At 41.8% G+C, this 12,407-nt stretch overlaps 1 protein-coding gene across 2 annotated transcripts in view; it reads left to right on the forward strand.

The window, feature by feature from the left end:
- il16 (interleukin 16) overlaps nucleotides 1-12,407 on the forward strand; it is a 42,867-nt gene that overhangs the window by 23,305 nt on the left and 7,155 nt on the right. For both annotated transcript variants that reach the window (XM_080458338.1, XM_080458339.1), the window contains exons 8-19: nucleotides 424-572; nucleotides 904-1,014; nucleotides 2,501-2,615; nucleotides 3,509-3,582; nucleotides 3,827-4,073; nucleotides 4,855-4,972; nucleotides 6,218-6,350; nucleotides 7,585-7,672; nucleotides 7,772-7,998; nucleotides 8,081-8,221; nucleotides 8,898-9,050; nucleotides 12,153-12,234. In XM_080458338.1, the coding sequence (XP_080314464.1) occupies nucleotides 424-572; nucleotides 904-1,014; nucleotides 2,501-2,615; nucleotides 3,509-3,582; nucleotides 3,827-4,073; nucleotides 4,855-4,972; nucleotides 6,218-6,350; nucleotides 7,585-7,672; nucleotides 7,772-7,998; nucleotides 8,081-8,221; nucleotides 8,898-9,050; nucleotides 12,153-12,234 (1,638 nt within the window). The remainder of the gene's footprint in view (nucleotides 1-423; nucleotides 573-903; nucleotides 1,015-2,500; nucleotides 2,616-3,508; nucleotides 3,583-3,826; nucleotides 4,074-4,854; nucleotides 4,973-6,217; nucleotides 6,351-7,584; nucleotides 7,673-7,771; nucleotides 7,999-8,080; nucleotides 8,222-8,897; nucleotides 9,051-12,152; nucleotides 12,235-12,407) is intronic.

The following is a 12,407-nucleotide window of genomic DNA, read 5'->3' on the forward strand; positions in this document are numbered from 1 at the left end:
GTTTGAAAAATATATATTTTTTTAACATTTACAACACAACTAAATCAACACAATTGTGTTTAAGTTCTCTGAAAGCTCAAGGCTAAGAAGTAGTTCCTATACAGATGCAATACTGCAGTTGGCTGATCGTTGCAATTCTGGTTGTTTTTCCCACAACAGCATGACAACAGTTATTTACATCGGAGATGGAAATAATTACATCATTACCATTACTACAGAGACATCAAGTTTTAATATGAAAAACCACAAAATAAGCACATATTTAAAATGTAATCATTGCTATATAGAGGTGAGTATGTAGAAAATACAATAGTAGATTGTCAGCCTAAAGGAATGGTTCAAATTCTTTTTCTTCTCCAACATAACAGCAGAGTGAAAATAAATCTGACGAGCTGGCGCTGATAATGCTGTATTTACATCTAGGTGTTCATCCCTACTGGATTGGGGATCTGGACAGCATCATTATGAAGACCCCAGATCTTTACAGCAATCATCCTCATGGGAACGGCGGCCTGTATGGAAACAGGAAGTCTCTGTCCCAACAGCTGGAGTTCCCTCAATCCACAACACAGGTATCTGAAGAGGATTCCAGTATCAAAACTATTGTTGAGGCGTTCATTCATCCTAGTCTCTCCTCGCTGCTCATTCCTGATCGGATTAGTTTGGAATCAAATTGTCTCGCAGAAAACCAGGTATCACTTTTCCTTCCTGTGGACTAACCGGCGCAAATGTCTGAGGCACAGTGGCTGATGGGTGAAGCAGTGGGAGAGGTTGTTTTGTTTGTGCACAAATCAGTTGCATCAGCTGGGTGTCATTCACAAGAGAACCAGAGCTTCTGAATCCCTGAGAACAACCTTCAACAGAACAAGAGGTAGAGTGAATGTGTGTATGTGTGTGTTACAGCCTGCGCATCGTCCTTCTCGCTCTCTCAGCTCGGCCCAGTTGGTCAACTCCTGCAGCAATGTGCAAGCCTTCATCATCTGCAATATCGTGCTGATGAAGGGCCATGGAAAGGTAGGAATGATATATTATTTCCACCACTCCAGCAATAACTGCTTTAAAATCTTTAAATTCCTTCAGATAACATTTTTGAGTCTATTGCCAAATAGTGAGACCTACATTCTCAGACCACTGGGCACAGCGTGAAGCCCAAGATGCTTGTGCACGTTGATATGTCCAAGTGAAGTCTGGCAAAAGGTTCAATGGGTTCATTGGAACTTCAAGTAAACCAAAGAACGGTTGTCACCTTTTTGAGATATGAGTAGGTGGCTCGGGTCTCCTTTACATGACAAAGTTTCAAGTGAAAAAGTTTTTTCCATTTTGCATCCAGATGACAATGTTTTGAAAAACATGTCAGTTTACATGGAAACGCTGAAAACAGTGTAGTTTTCTTGTAAGGCCACTGTTCTTATGTAGTAAAACCGACTATGTGTGCTTTCAGAGAACAGTACGCCGTTAAACTGCCTCCCGTCACTGTTTTGTTGCACTCAGCATGTGAGAAAACAAAATGTGTCTCCACATGATCCAGATGATGGTGTAGTAAATGCTCACTTTATTGGAAAGGTGTGTTAAATTCAAGAGTGAACAGCACACACTGCATTCATTGTTATGAATGAATCTTTGTTGGGCATAGGCGGAACTCTTTACTACGACCATGTTGGGCATGTTCTGAAGCAGCGTTTCAGAAAACTGATGTGTGGAGTTTGACTTGCTAGTAAGATATTCAAGAATGCACAAGGAACCTGGTTCGACCACAACCCCAAAACCTTTAATCCTTTCACACTGGCTGGTTACGATACGGCACTGGATAATGGATTATTGAGCTGAAGCTAGATGAAGGAGGATCTTATCAGCCTCTATCCATCAATATTCTCTGGACGGGTTGCTTTTCCCTCACTGAGCTAACACAGAGGTACAACTTTCTGCATATCGGTTGCAGCACATTCAAACAACCACTTTTGACAAATGCAATGTTAAATGACTGTTTATTTGCCATTCGATGAGAAATCAACTATTCAATTTATTCAACTTGTTGCATTTATAGTCATTGAAATTATTTCAAGATTTTATTTTTTTAGTTATGTAACATTTAAAATCGGTTTATATATATATATATATATATAAACTAACATAATCGAATGTTTTCTAAAGTGTAAAACTGACAAAAGCTTTTGAAATCCAGTTGTGTCATGCTGCTTCACACTGGTGCTAGCGTCAGCCATTTCATGAACATTGGTGTGTTCTGTAATGTTTGTCTTATATTTAACAGTTTAAGAAAAACAAAACAATAGAAAGTTCCTACAATTGGTTGCTTGCCCGATAAAAGGCTAAATACGGCTTCAAGAAGTCCATTTGGTTTCAGTGTTCTTGCCTAAGTATGTTTTTCAACTGTTTTCAAATGTTCAAATGTTTTTTCTTCTCAGTGTTGACTTTATTTACACAGTAGTCATTATTCATTTCTTTTTGTAATTACACGTGGGCAATGTGCTGCTGTCTCCAGGGTTTGGGCTTCAGTATCGTTGGAGGGAAGGACAGCTTGTATGGACCAATGGGGATCTACGTCAAGACCATTTTCCCGGCAGGAGCAGCTGCTGCTGACGGACGGCTACAAGAGGGTGAGGGAGAACTAAGGCTTCGTTTACACGACGTTTGCACAGTTTTGTTTTGTTTTCAGAAGTGTTAGGTGTTTTACACTGAAACATTTTGAAAACGATGTCTGAATCTCTAAAAAAACAATGTGGTTTTCATGTAAGGCCACTAGGGGTTGCTGTTGGTTGTTTTGTAACGTTAACAATAGCATTGTTATTACGGTGACTGTCAACTATAAAACTACCAAGTCCCCAAAGAACATGGACTGGGAGTCATGACACTCGGGAGGAAATGCTGTTATTGTCCATCTATTCGTTTGTTATTGGTCAGCTACTGAGCATGTGCAGAAGAACTGTTTACTACAGCCGTAATGCGCGTGTGCAGTAGCAGCATTTCAGAAAAGTTGCAATTTCCCCTGTTTCCATGAGGAGATGGAGTCGGAGCGTTTTCAAAAAGTTGCCTTTTCAGTAACTCCGAGCACCGTTGTCTTTCAACGGAGACCCAAAATACTATAAAGGTTTTCTGTTTTCACTTGAAAACCTTCAGTTTCTCTAATTTCATGAAATCTTGACTTTTCTACAGGATTTTTCACAGAACAAACCACTGTATTGGATCTCTCGCTCTTTTCTTCTACGCTTGCGTTCAGACCAGGAATCTTTCAAGGATAGACTATTTCTAATCCACTCTCATTTACAGTTTAATAAATGGGTGTGCATGGTGTTGGTTGTGCATCAGGAGGCACTTTAATCTCCACAAAACTCTAATCCTCTTCCATCCAGCCACTTTTCAAGCTGTATGGAAACAACAGCAGCACATAATCCTACTATTTTAAAAGTACATACAATTTTTTTTTTTAAAGCTTCTTGTTTTTCTACTACAACCCTTTTCAGACCTTGTTTTTTTTTTTTTATCTGTGCAGGTGATGAGATCTTGGAGCTGAATGGAGAATCACTTCATGGGCTGACTCACGATGAAGCTTTGCACAAGTTCAAAGTAAGAAAACGACTGTGTGTGTTTTTCCCCACCAGGTTCAGAGTTTATGTCAGTGGTATACCATTTGGACGACAGGAAATAATTAAATAGTTTAGCTTTATAGATGGCCAAAGAGGAAAGCATTGTAGAATAATAATAGATACAAATTGGCAAAAGGTTTTACTCATGGAATATGTTATTTAAAAATCTTTTTTGTATGAAAAATATTTGATTCGAGATGGATTTTGAATTGTTCTTCACGCAGCAGATCAAGAAGGGCCTTCTGACCCTGGTGGTGCGAACCAGCCTGCGGGTGGGGGCCCTGTGCGGCCAGTCGCAGGCGGCCCCGCTGTGCAGGTCGCGCTCGCTCAGCTCAACCACAGCGATGGCCCGGATCAGCGCTGACATGGGAGACTACAACTACCTGAACGCGTGCAACAACAGGGTGAACATCCCGGGTCAGCTGGCAAAGCCCGGAGATCGCGTGGTGGTGGAGATCTGCCTGCAGAAAGGTGAGCCGTCTCAGGGGACTGGTTCCTAACCCAGGAGGAGGTCACACGGACCAACAAATCCTCGCTTTCATTCGGAAGGCTTCTGCTTTGATATGTCGATGAGGCCATTTGGTTCTTCAGTGGGTCATTTCTCTTCTCGTGTTTTTTTAACTTTTCATTTTATGTTGACTTTCAAGTGAAAAAGGAAAACGTTTTGTTGCGTTTTACAAAACAATAGTGCTCGGCGCCACTGGCAATGCAACTTTCTGAACAAACTTGAGTCGATTAAAAACATCAATAATAGCTACAACATTTCTAATGACATTTTGTGTGCCTGCTGCTCGCTGCTGACTAGTATCCTTTCCATTTTGTGCTTTTCACCAAAATCGCATCTGCCTTGGCCGGCCGACTTTTTGCAGTGTGTTGCAATTTTTGCAAAAACAGTTTGCCGAATTGTAAACAAAAGTCACAGCACTATATTACCTCTTCAAGAGGCAATAATAGATTCTATTTCCAGAAGCTTTTCAAGGCTCACAGAATGAATAAAACAAGAGACACATGATAGAATAAATACAATTAAAACAGTCTGGGTAAAATCAGGTAAGATAAAATGCAGCTCCCTATTAAATTTATAATTTCTCCCAAAAAGTTCCAATTACCACACCATTGTCTGCATAAGTGCAGACTCATTGCTTGCGGCAGGTTGGGGGGGGCTGTTAATGCAAACACTTTTTAAAACTTGAAGAGTAATGATCAGTGACGCTGGTTGTCATGGAAACAATGTGTGTGTGTGTTCTCCCAGAGGCGGGTGTGGGTCTGGGTATCGGACTGTGCTGTGTTCCCTCTGGAGACGGATGTCCGGGGATCTACATCCACACCCTCTCTCCTGGATCTGTGGCACACATGGACGGTCGACTCCGGTGAGGGAACAATGAACAGAGAGGCTACTTGGTGTCTGCCACCACCCACAGAATAGAATGTTACCTCTGAAATTGGGATCAAATAACAAATGAGATCATCCACATTGAATTCAATTAGGTTGCAGGGTTCTGCTTTTATATTTAGTTTAAGGTGGAAAGTTATCATAATTTTGTTTATTATTTACTAAACATGTTTATCTGAGCTCACTATGACCTTCTGCCTCAGCCAACGGAAACAACAGACAGTAGCAGTATGTTGCTTCGTTGGTTAACTTCCATAAAAACTATTTTAACTGTAATTTGTTGTATTCTTTAACAGTTTATCTCTGCAAACCTGCAGCTCTTGTGAGGCGTTTCCAGTGTTGGGTAGTCAGTTTCTATCAAATGTGGTCAAACTGCTGCAGAAGTCATTCAAAACTGGTTACTGCTCAGCCAACATGGCAACCTGCTGTTTTTTTTGCTGCAGAATTACTTCTGTGGTCGTTAAATTCGGCTTTACAAAGTAAAGCTAATGACTTTCACTTTCTCAATCAGCCGTCAGGGAACTTTCTTAAGTGAAACTTTCTGCCTTGATATTTTATTTTACTCAGTATTGTGCTGCTCTGTAGTCACACGCTGCTGCAGCCGGAGACGCTGCACATGCTGCTGCTCTGGGAAGGGAGTAAAAAATAAATAAATAAATAAAAAACGGAAGTAAACAAAACCAATTTTTTTCAACGAGTTAAACATTTCAAATCAAATAATTAAATTAACGAGTTATTTTTGACAGCACTGATATATATGTAGATAATATCTAGATAAAGCATCTTTTAGGAGGGTACATACATTTAGTTTAAATCTGTGAGTTAGCTGAGGTCACCTCTAACACCCCAAACAGGATCAAAGTTGGATAAAAGATGAATGAACATGTCTGTTTGGTTCATTTGTATGGATCATATAGTGTTTAAACTGTTTGTCTGAATGTGGGCAGAGTGATATTTTTAGAAAATAATGACAAAACAGTTCCAAGTCTCTACAATATCATCGGACCAGACCATATCAAAAAAATGTGACCATTAAAAAGTCGTTTTGTTTTTATGCTTCAGTCACGTAAAGGGGGTCAATATATGATATATTTGTATTCACAGCTTTGTTAATTGTAAATCTATTTTTCCAAGTCACATTTTAGCTGTATGCACTCACATTTGTCTAACCGATGTCTCTCTCTCTCTCTCTCTATCCCTCCACGTCGGCCCTCACTTCTAGGTGTGGAGATGAGATTATGGAGATCAATGACACTGTGGTGTACAGCATGGCGCTGAATGACGTCTACACGGTCCTGAGCCAGTGCACACCAGGTCCAGTCCACATCATCATCAGTCGCCACCCAGACCCCAAAGTAATCAGTGTCTCCACTTCACCGGTTCACTCAACATTTACGGGCTGTTTTAGCAGCGCGCAGCCAAAACCTCTGCTGACTCAGTGGGAATGTGGTCATCAGGGTCCAACTGTCGCTCAGCATGGACTTTGAACTCCTGGTCTCCTTTCTGTTTCTCTGTTAATGCTTATGAAAGGAAAACAGCTTTTGCCTTTTAATATGACCCCTCAATTAAACCTGTCTAAATAAAATTGACATTATATTGCTTCTTTGACATCTTATCTGAGTTTTCAGCACTTTGTGGGTCAGTCTGATTTACTCATTACGTTCCTCTGACTTCTGTTAGTAGGAGGGAGATGCTCTAAAATCTGGCGTTAGAAAGGGAACTGTAAATTAAAGACAAGCAGAAGAAGCAGCAAGAAAACAGCCGAGATAAAGGAACACATGCAGACAGAAACACATAATTATTATTAAGAGAAATGTTTTTATACTGCAGTCTTACATTTCTAATGTTGCTGCCAGAAGCTCTACAACCAATAATGTCATAATGAACAATAACATGAGATGTACTCATTATGTAATACGTCTTTTGCCTTTTTCAATGTAATAAATTCCATAATGAACTAACTATAACAGATTTTATCCAATATTGTAATAGGACTTTGCCAATAATCTTTTAAGTGTTCAAAATGTTCATATGATTGAAGTAACATTAAAGATCTCCTATTATGCAGCTTTTCAACTATTTCCCATGGGTCTCGTTGGTCCAAAAAGTCTGTATTCAAAGTTTATTGCCTCAAATCCAGCTTTTTCTTGATTGTCAGCCATTTGAATATTGGATCATGTGAGCTGCATTCAGAATCTGCTGTGTCTGTGTGAGCTGGACTGGCTTTGCCCACACATGGCCATTTTGGGAAGAGGAGAAAGTACTTCCTCTTGTGGTGCCATGTGCCAGAGCAGAGCTGCCTAATTGTGGGAGGGTCTAAGGGAGGGCCTACCTCTGATTGGAGCAGTTTTCAGTGACAGCATGTCATTTACTCTTAAAAAAATCTTTTCAAAAGACCACAGGAGTAACTGAAAATAGACATCTGGTCGTCGATGTCTGGAGATTTCAATGTAAATATAACAAAGAATCAAGACTTTTCATAATCTCTTGTTCTTTTTATCAGTAGAACTTGACCTGCCAACAAGGTTGTTATCTCTACTGTAAGATTGTAACGTTAACATTGTCCCTCACCTACACTTCCTGTCACAGGTATCAGAGCAGCAACTGAATGACGCGATCGCTGAAGCAGTGGAGAACAGCAAGCTGAGAAAAGACAAGAGCCAGTGGAGCATTGATGGTACAGAGATCCAGCCTCATACCAAACCACGTGACCGCACACAAAAGCCAGAGATGTGGACTTTAGTTTTCCATCATTACTTGTACTTTTGCGTTCCAGGTTTGAGGAGACTGGAGTCGTGCGCTCACAGCCGGCAGAGATGCGAACGCTGCCTGGAGCGAAGTTTCAGTCAGATGACCGTTCGGCGAGGGCAGAAGACCATCATGACCCGCTCCTGCAGCGACAACACCAACAACCGCTGCCTCAGCGTCCACACCCACCACACCCACCACAACAACCAGCAACATAACCCTTCAAGCCGAGTCCACAGCCTGGACACACCAAAGGTAAACACCTACGATGGATACATTTTTATAGATGTTTGTGTTGCGGAGTTCAAGTCTCTCATCAGCTTGTCTTCCACTGTAGTGTGTGACGGAGAAGGCATGGCCTGAAAACAGACTCTCTGTGCCCGTCTATCCAGATGAGGACTACAACATCCCGTACAACTCTCCCTCTGTCAGCCTCTCCAGTCCACACAACGTGAACCTGAACCACAGGGGCAACAAGGTACCACATCCATCCCTCCATCCATCCCTCCCTCCATCCATCCATCAGAACTATAGTTCTAATTTGCTAATTGTGATCACTTTCAAACACTTTGTCTCTTAAACTTGTGGCATTATTGTAGTGGTTATGGTCTGCATATAATTACATATATATAATAACTCAAATATTTAATACTGAAGTATATTTAAATCAGATGGACTCTTACTGACAACAACACAAGTTACTGGAGGAGAATCAGTTTAACATCCATCGTCCAGTCTTCACATACAGTAACCTCTGTTTATGGTCATTAAGAGACCCCTGACAGGAATGACTGTGTCCGTACAATAGGTCCAGGCACTTACTATGTTTTACTGTGTGCACATGACATATTTCTCATAGTTTATGCACAACATTCTCGTTAAAACCTTTCACCACTAATTAGAATCGGAATGATCCCTCCGGTCCTGTGACTCGCAGGATACATGCCAGAGAACGGGAAAACACTCATGATACTCAGACTTGTACATTCACTCGCTCCGAGTCGGCTTTTCCTGTGAATGGAATGGATTGGGGGCGTAAAAAGTGTCTGGCGGAGAAAACTGCAGTCCACACCGCCCTACACATGTGCGGTTTCAGATCATCCTAAGCTGCGACTGTTGTTTGTGTGTGTGTGTGTGTGTGTGTGTGTGTGTAGTCTACCTGCAGACTGCGGGCTGCGTCTCGTCGGCACTGCAGGCCTCAGGATGTGACCAGTGAGGAGGGCTATAACGGAGACTCCAGCGGCTCCAGCAGAGGGTCTCCAGTCAGAGACAAAGGACCAGACGCTCCGTCACACACCACCTGCCAGGTATCAGATGAGGACCTACTTCTTTCGATGTCGGCTCACTAGGTAGATGGTCACAAAGTGTGTAAAAAATAACCAAAATAAAAAGAGAGTCCAGCCAAAACTCTTCTTAGAATGGAAATATTAAGCATTTTAAAGCAAATTAAGACACACGTGCTTCAAACTGGTTTAAATCCACCTATAAAGTATTTAATTCATCAGAGCTCATCAGGTTTGATGATCCAGTTCATTTCGATATAGTTTATTCAATGCCACTTCCAAGTGGACCATCTCACTCTAATTAATATTTAAATGAATTAATAGCAAAAACAAGAACAAACAGTCCCAAATTAACAAGAAAGATAAGGGGAAATATTCCAGCAGAGCTCAGCTGAGAGGTAGGAAACAGTGAAGAGAGAAAAGACTTCAGGAAAACCACAAATAGCAAAATGATAATAATGCTATCATAATATATCAAAGGGTGACTTGATCAAGAGTCACAGATCTCCAGCAGTCTCAACCTAAAGTAGCATATCTCTGAAAATCACCAGGGATGACCTTTTATCATTTACTCTATTTGTTTTATCAATGTCACCAAAGTGTATTGTCTGTATATCAAGGTTAACAGAGAGAGAAAACACTCTGCACGACAATCTTTCCTTCCACTGTTCACCCCCTTTGCCGAGACATTTCAGAAGAAGCAGCAACGTTTCATCCATCACCTCTCAATGTGCTGAATACGTTTTCCTCTGAGCTCTAACCATCCTCTGAAGAAGTCATCACTCCTCTCACTGCTTGCAGCTCTTCAGCACCATTTTCAGGGCCTTGCGAAAGATCCTGAGGTTGCTCTTAAGAAACGTATGTGTGATGGTTTGATACTAAAAGCATGCTGTGTGGGTGTGTCCCTTTGTGTGCATATAATGGAAAACCGTCATTGCATACCCCTGGATTTGGACCAATTACACAGAATTTGTTAATCATTCTTCTTGTTTTTACACATTTTTGGTGTCTCTTTCTGTGGCCTCGTTTAGACGACAACATTTTCAAATAAAAGTAAAAGTTGCGTTTTCAGTGACTCCGAGCTCCGCTGTCGTGTAAACAAAAAAATGCAACAAAAGTTTTCTATTTTCAGTTGAAAATGGTGTCTCGTAAACGGGGCCTATGATCCTCACTTGATGCAAGAGAAACAGATCCACATCGAGACGAATGTACTCACTCACGTACGGCTCTACAGTGACAGCCAACACACAATTCAAACAATATGGCCTGAGCTACAACAATGATATTTATTAGTGTGAAAATGCAAGATTTCTGCATTCAATCAAAATGTACTACTTGGTACGAGACACAGCATGCATGGCCAGTTATTTTCTGAGTTTCATGAAGGGTGACAGTTGACTTTTCTGCTTTGCTTTGACTCCCGACTACATTTCTTTGACATGTTGTGTAGCTCTAAACTTTTGGCAAAGAGAATAATTCAGATCAGAAAAGGGTGTAACATGCTCCGTCCCCCCCGACCCAGTCACAGCACGACTGTTACATGGTTTGGCTTATGCTTAATAGGTCACTTATAATTCCTTCTGACGTCTGACATTTACAACTGCAGACTTGGAGAGTTTATATAAAGAGCTGCACTTTCCCACAAGAAGCTGTTCACATGTAGGACTCACGGCGACGACATCCAGCCCGCCTGAATGAAGCTCCTTTTTAAAGGTCTGAAGAGAAACAAGTTGTTTCTCCTTTTAACGAGTCCCGATGCAGAACCGGGGCGATCGTGGCTCAGCAGTAGAGTCGGTCGTCCAATAACTGGAGGGTTGGCGGTTTGAATCCCACTCTATCAAACAGTCATTGTCATTGTGTCCTTGGGCACTTTACCCACATTGCCTCGTATGAATGGTGCATGAATGTTTGTGGTGGTCGGAGGGGCCGTTGGCGCAAAATGTGGCTACAGCGTAGCTTAGCATCACTGGTGTGAATGAACAATGGTCTCTGTACGTGCTGTGAGTCAGCTCGAAAAAAGTGCTATATAAATCCAAGCCATTATTCTTATTAGAACCGTGTGGAAACCACTCGCCTCAGGTGTATGTAGCAGGTTAATGCTTACATCTGTTTGCAACCACAGTCAGTGTGAAGTCGTGTTGTAGTCAAGATCACCGAACCTGAGACCGATTCAAGACGAAGACTAGAGCTTCCCAAGACCAGGACTAGATCAAGACTTTAGTGAGGAGAGACCAGAGTAGAGCAGAGCAGCCCAAGACCAAGACTTGAGTTGCCAAGACCGTGTCAAAACCACAGCTCGAGCATCCCAAAACCAAGACAAGACCAAGATTCTAAGACCAAGTTAAGCCCAAGACCAGAGCAATACAAGACTAAACCTTTAAGGGCTGAGATTGAGTCGAGACCAAGCCCAAGACTTTAAGGAGCCAAGACCAAGACCAAAGCACCCAAGAGCAAGACAAGATCATGACTAGAGCATCCTAACACCCAAGACAAGACCAACATTTTAAGGGTCCGAATAAAGACCAAGACCTTGGTAAATGGAGTTCACTTTTATAGTCTGTGAACTCTTGACATCGTTAATCACATTCACCCATTTACACACGGATGGAAGCTGCAGCCATTCAGTGTCTTGCTCAACACTTCGACATCTGGACAGGAATCAAACCTGCAACCTTCCGTTGGGAGACGGCCGCTCTACGAACCGAGCCATGCCACCCCTGGTGTGAAATTCAGTAAAAGATGGATTTGCTTTTCCTCCTTTGTCTCCAGTCTTTGTCTCTACACAGTAAACTGAGTGGCAGGCAGGTCTCATCAGGCATAAATACACTTTAGAGTTTACAATCGAAATTTGATGTTGACTGACTTAGCAGAACAAAGGCATGTTAATATATATTTTTTTCCTATTAGGCATGTTTTTGCTCATATCTGTGCATGTGCATGAAATCCCTGCATGTTGAGTGATAATCTGCATCACCTTTCTTCAGGCGTTGTTACTAACCGACTCTGAGGGAGTGAAGAAAGTGATGTGGACGAATGTATGAGCGGAAGCAGAGGACATTATTTCACTTCTCTGTGGTTGCCGCTAGAGAAGTCGGTGTGATACAACACTTCCTGTTTGTGAGGCAGGAAGAGCAACTGAAAGAAGATTTAGAAGACGGTCGGACTCATCCAGACGCTGCAGGGCACACCAGCAACCGACTCCGCACAGGTAGGGCTTGAAATGTTATTAATTCAACATTTGAGCAGCAGAATAAAGCTTCAGAAGAGGCAGAGGTGCAGAGGTTCATCTGCAGGCTTGAGCTTTTGCTGTGGTTGGCAGGTTTTTTTTTTGGGGTGGAAACTTAGCTCACATTTCCTGTTACTGAGTCAGTGAGAAAATGA

Source organism: Lipophrys pholis (assembly GCF_963383615.2).
Source record: "Lipophrys pholis genome assembly, chromosome: 2".
In the NCBI taxonomy this organism is placed as follows: Eukaryota; Metazoa; Chordata; class Actinopteri; order Blenniiformes; family Blenniidae; genus Lipophrys; species Lipophrys pholis.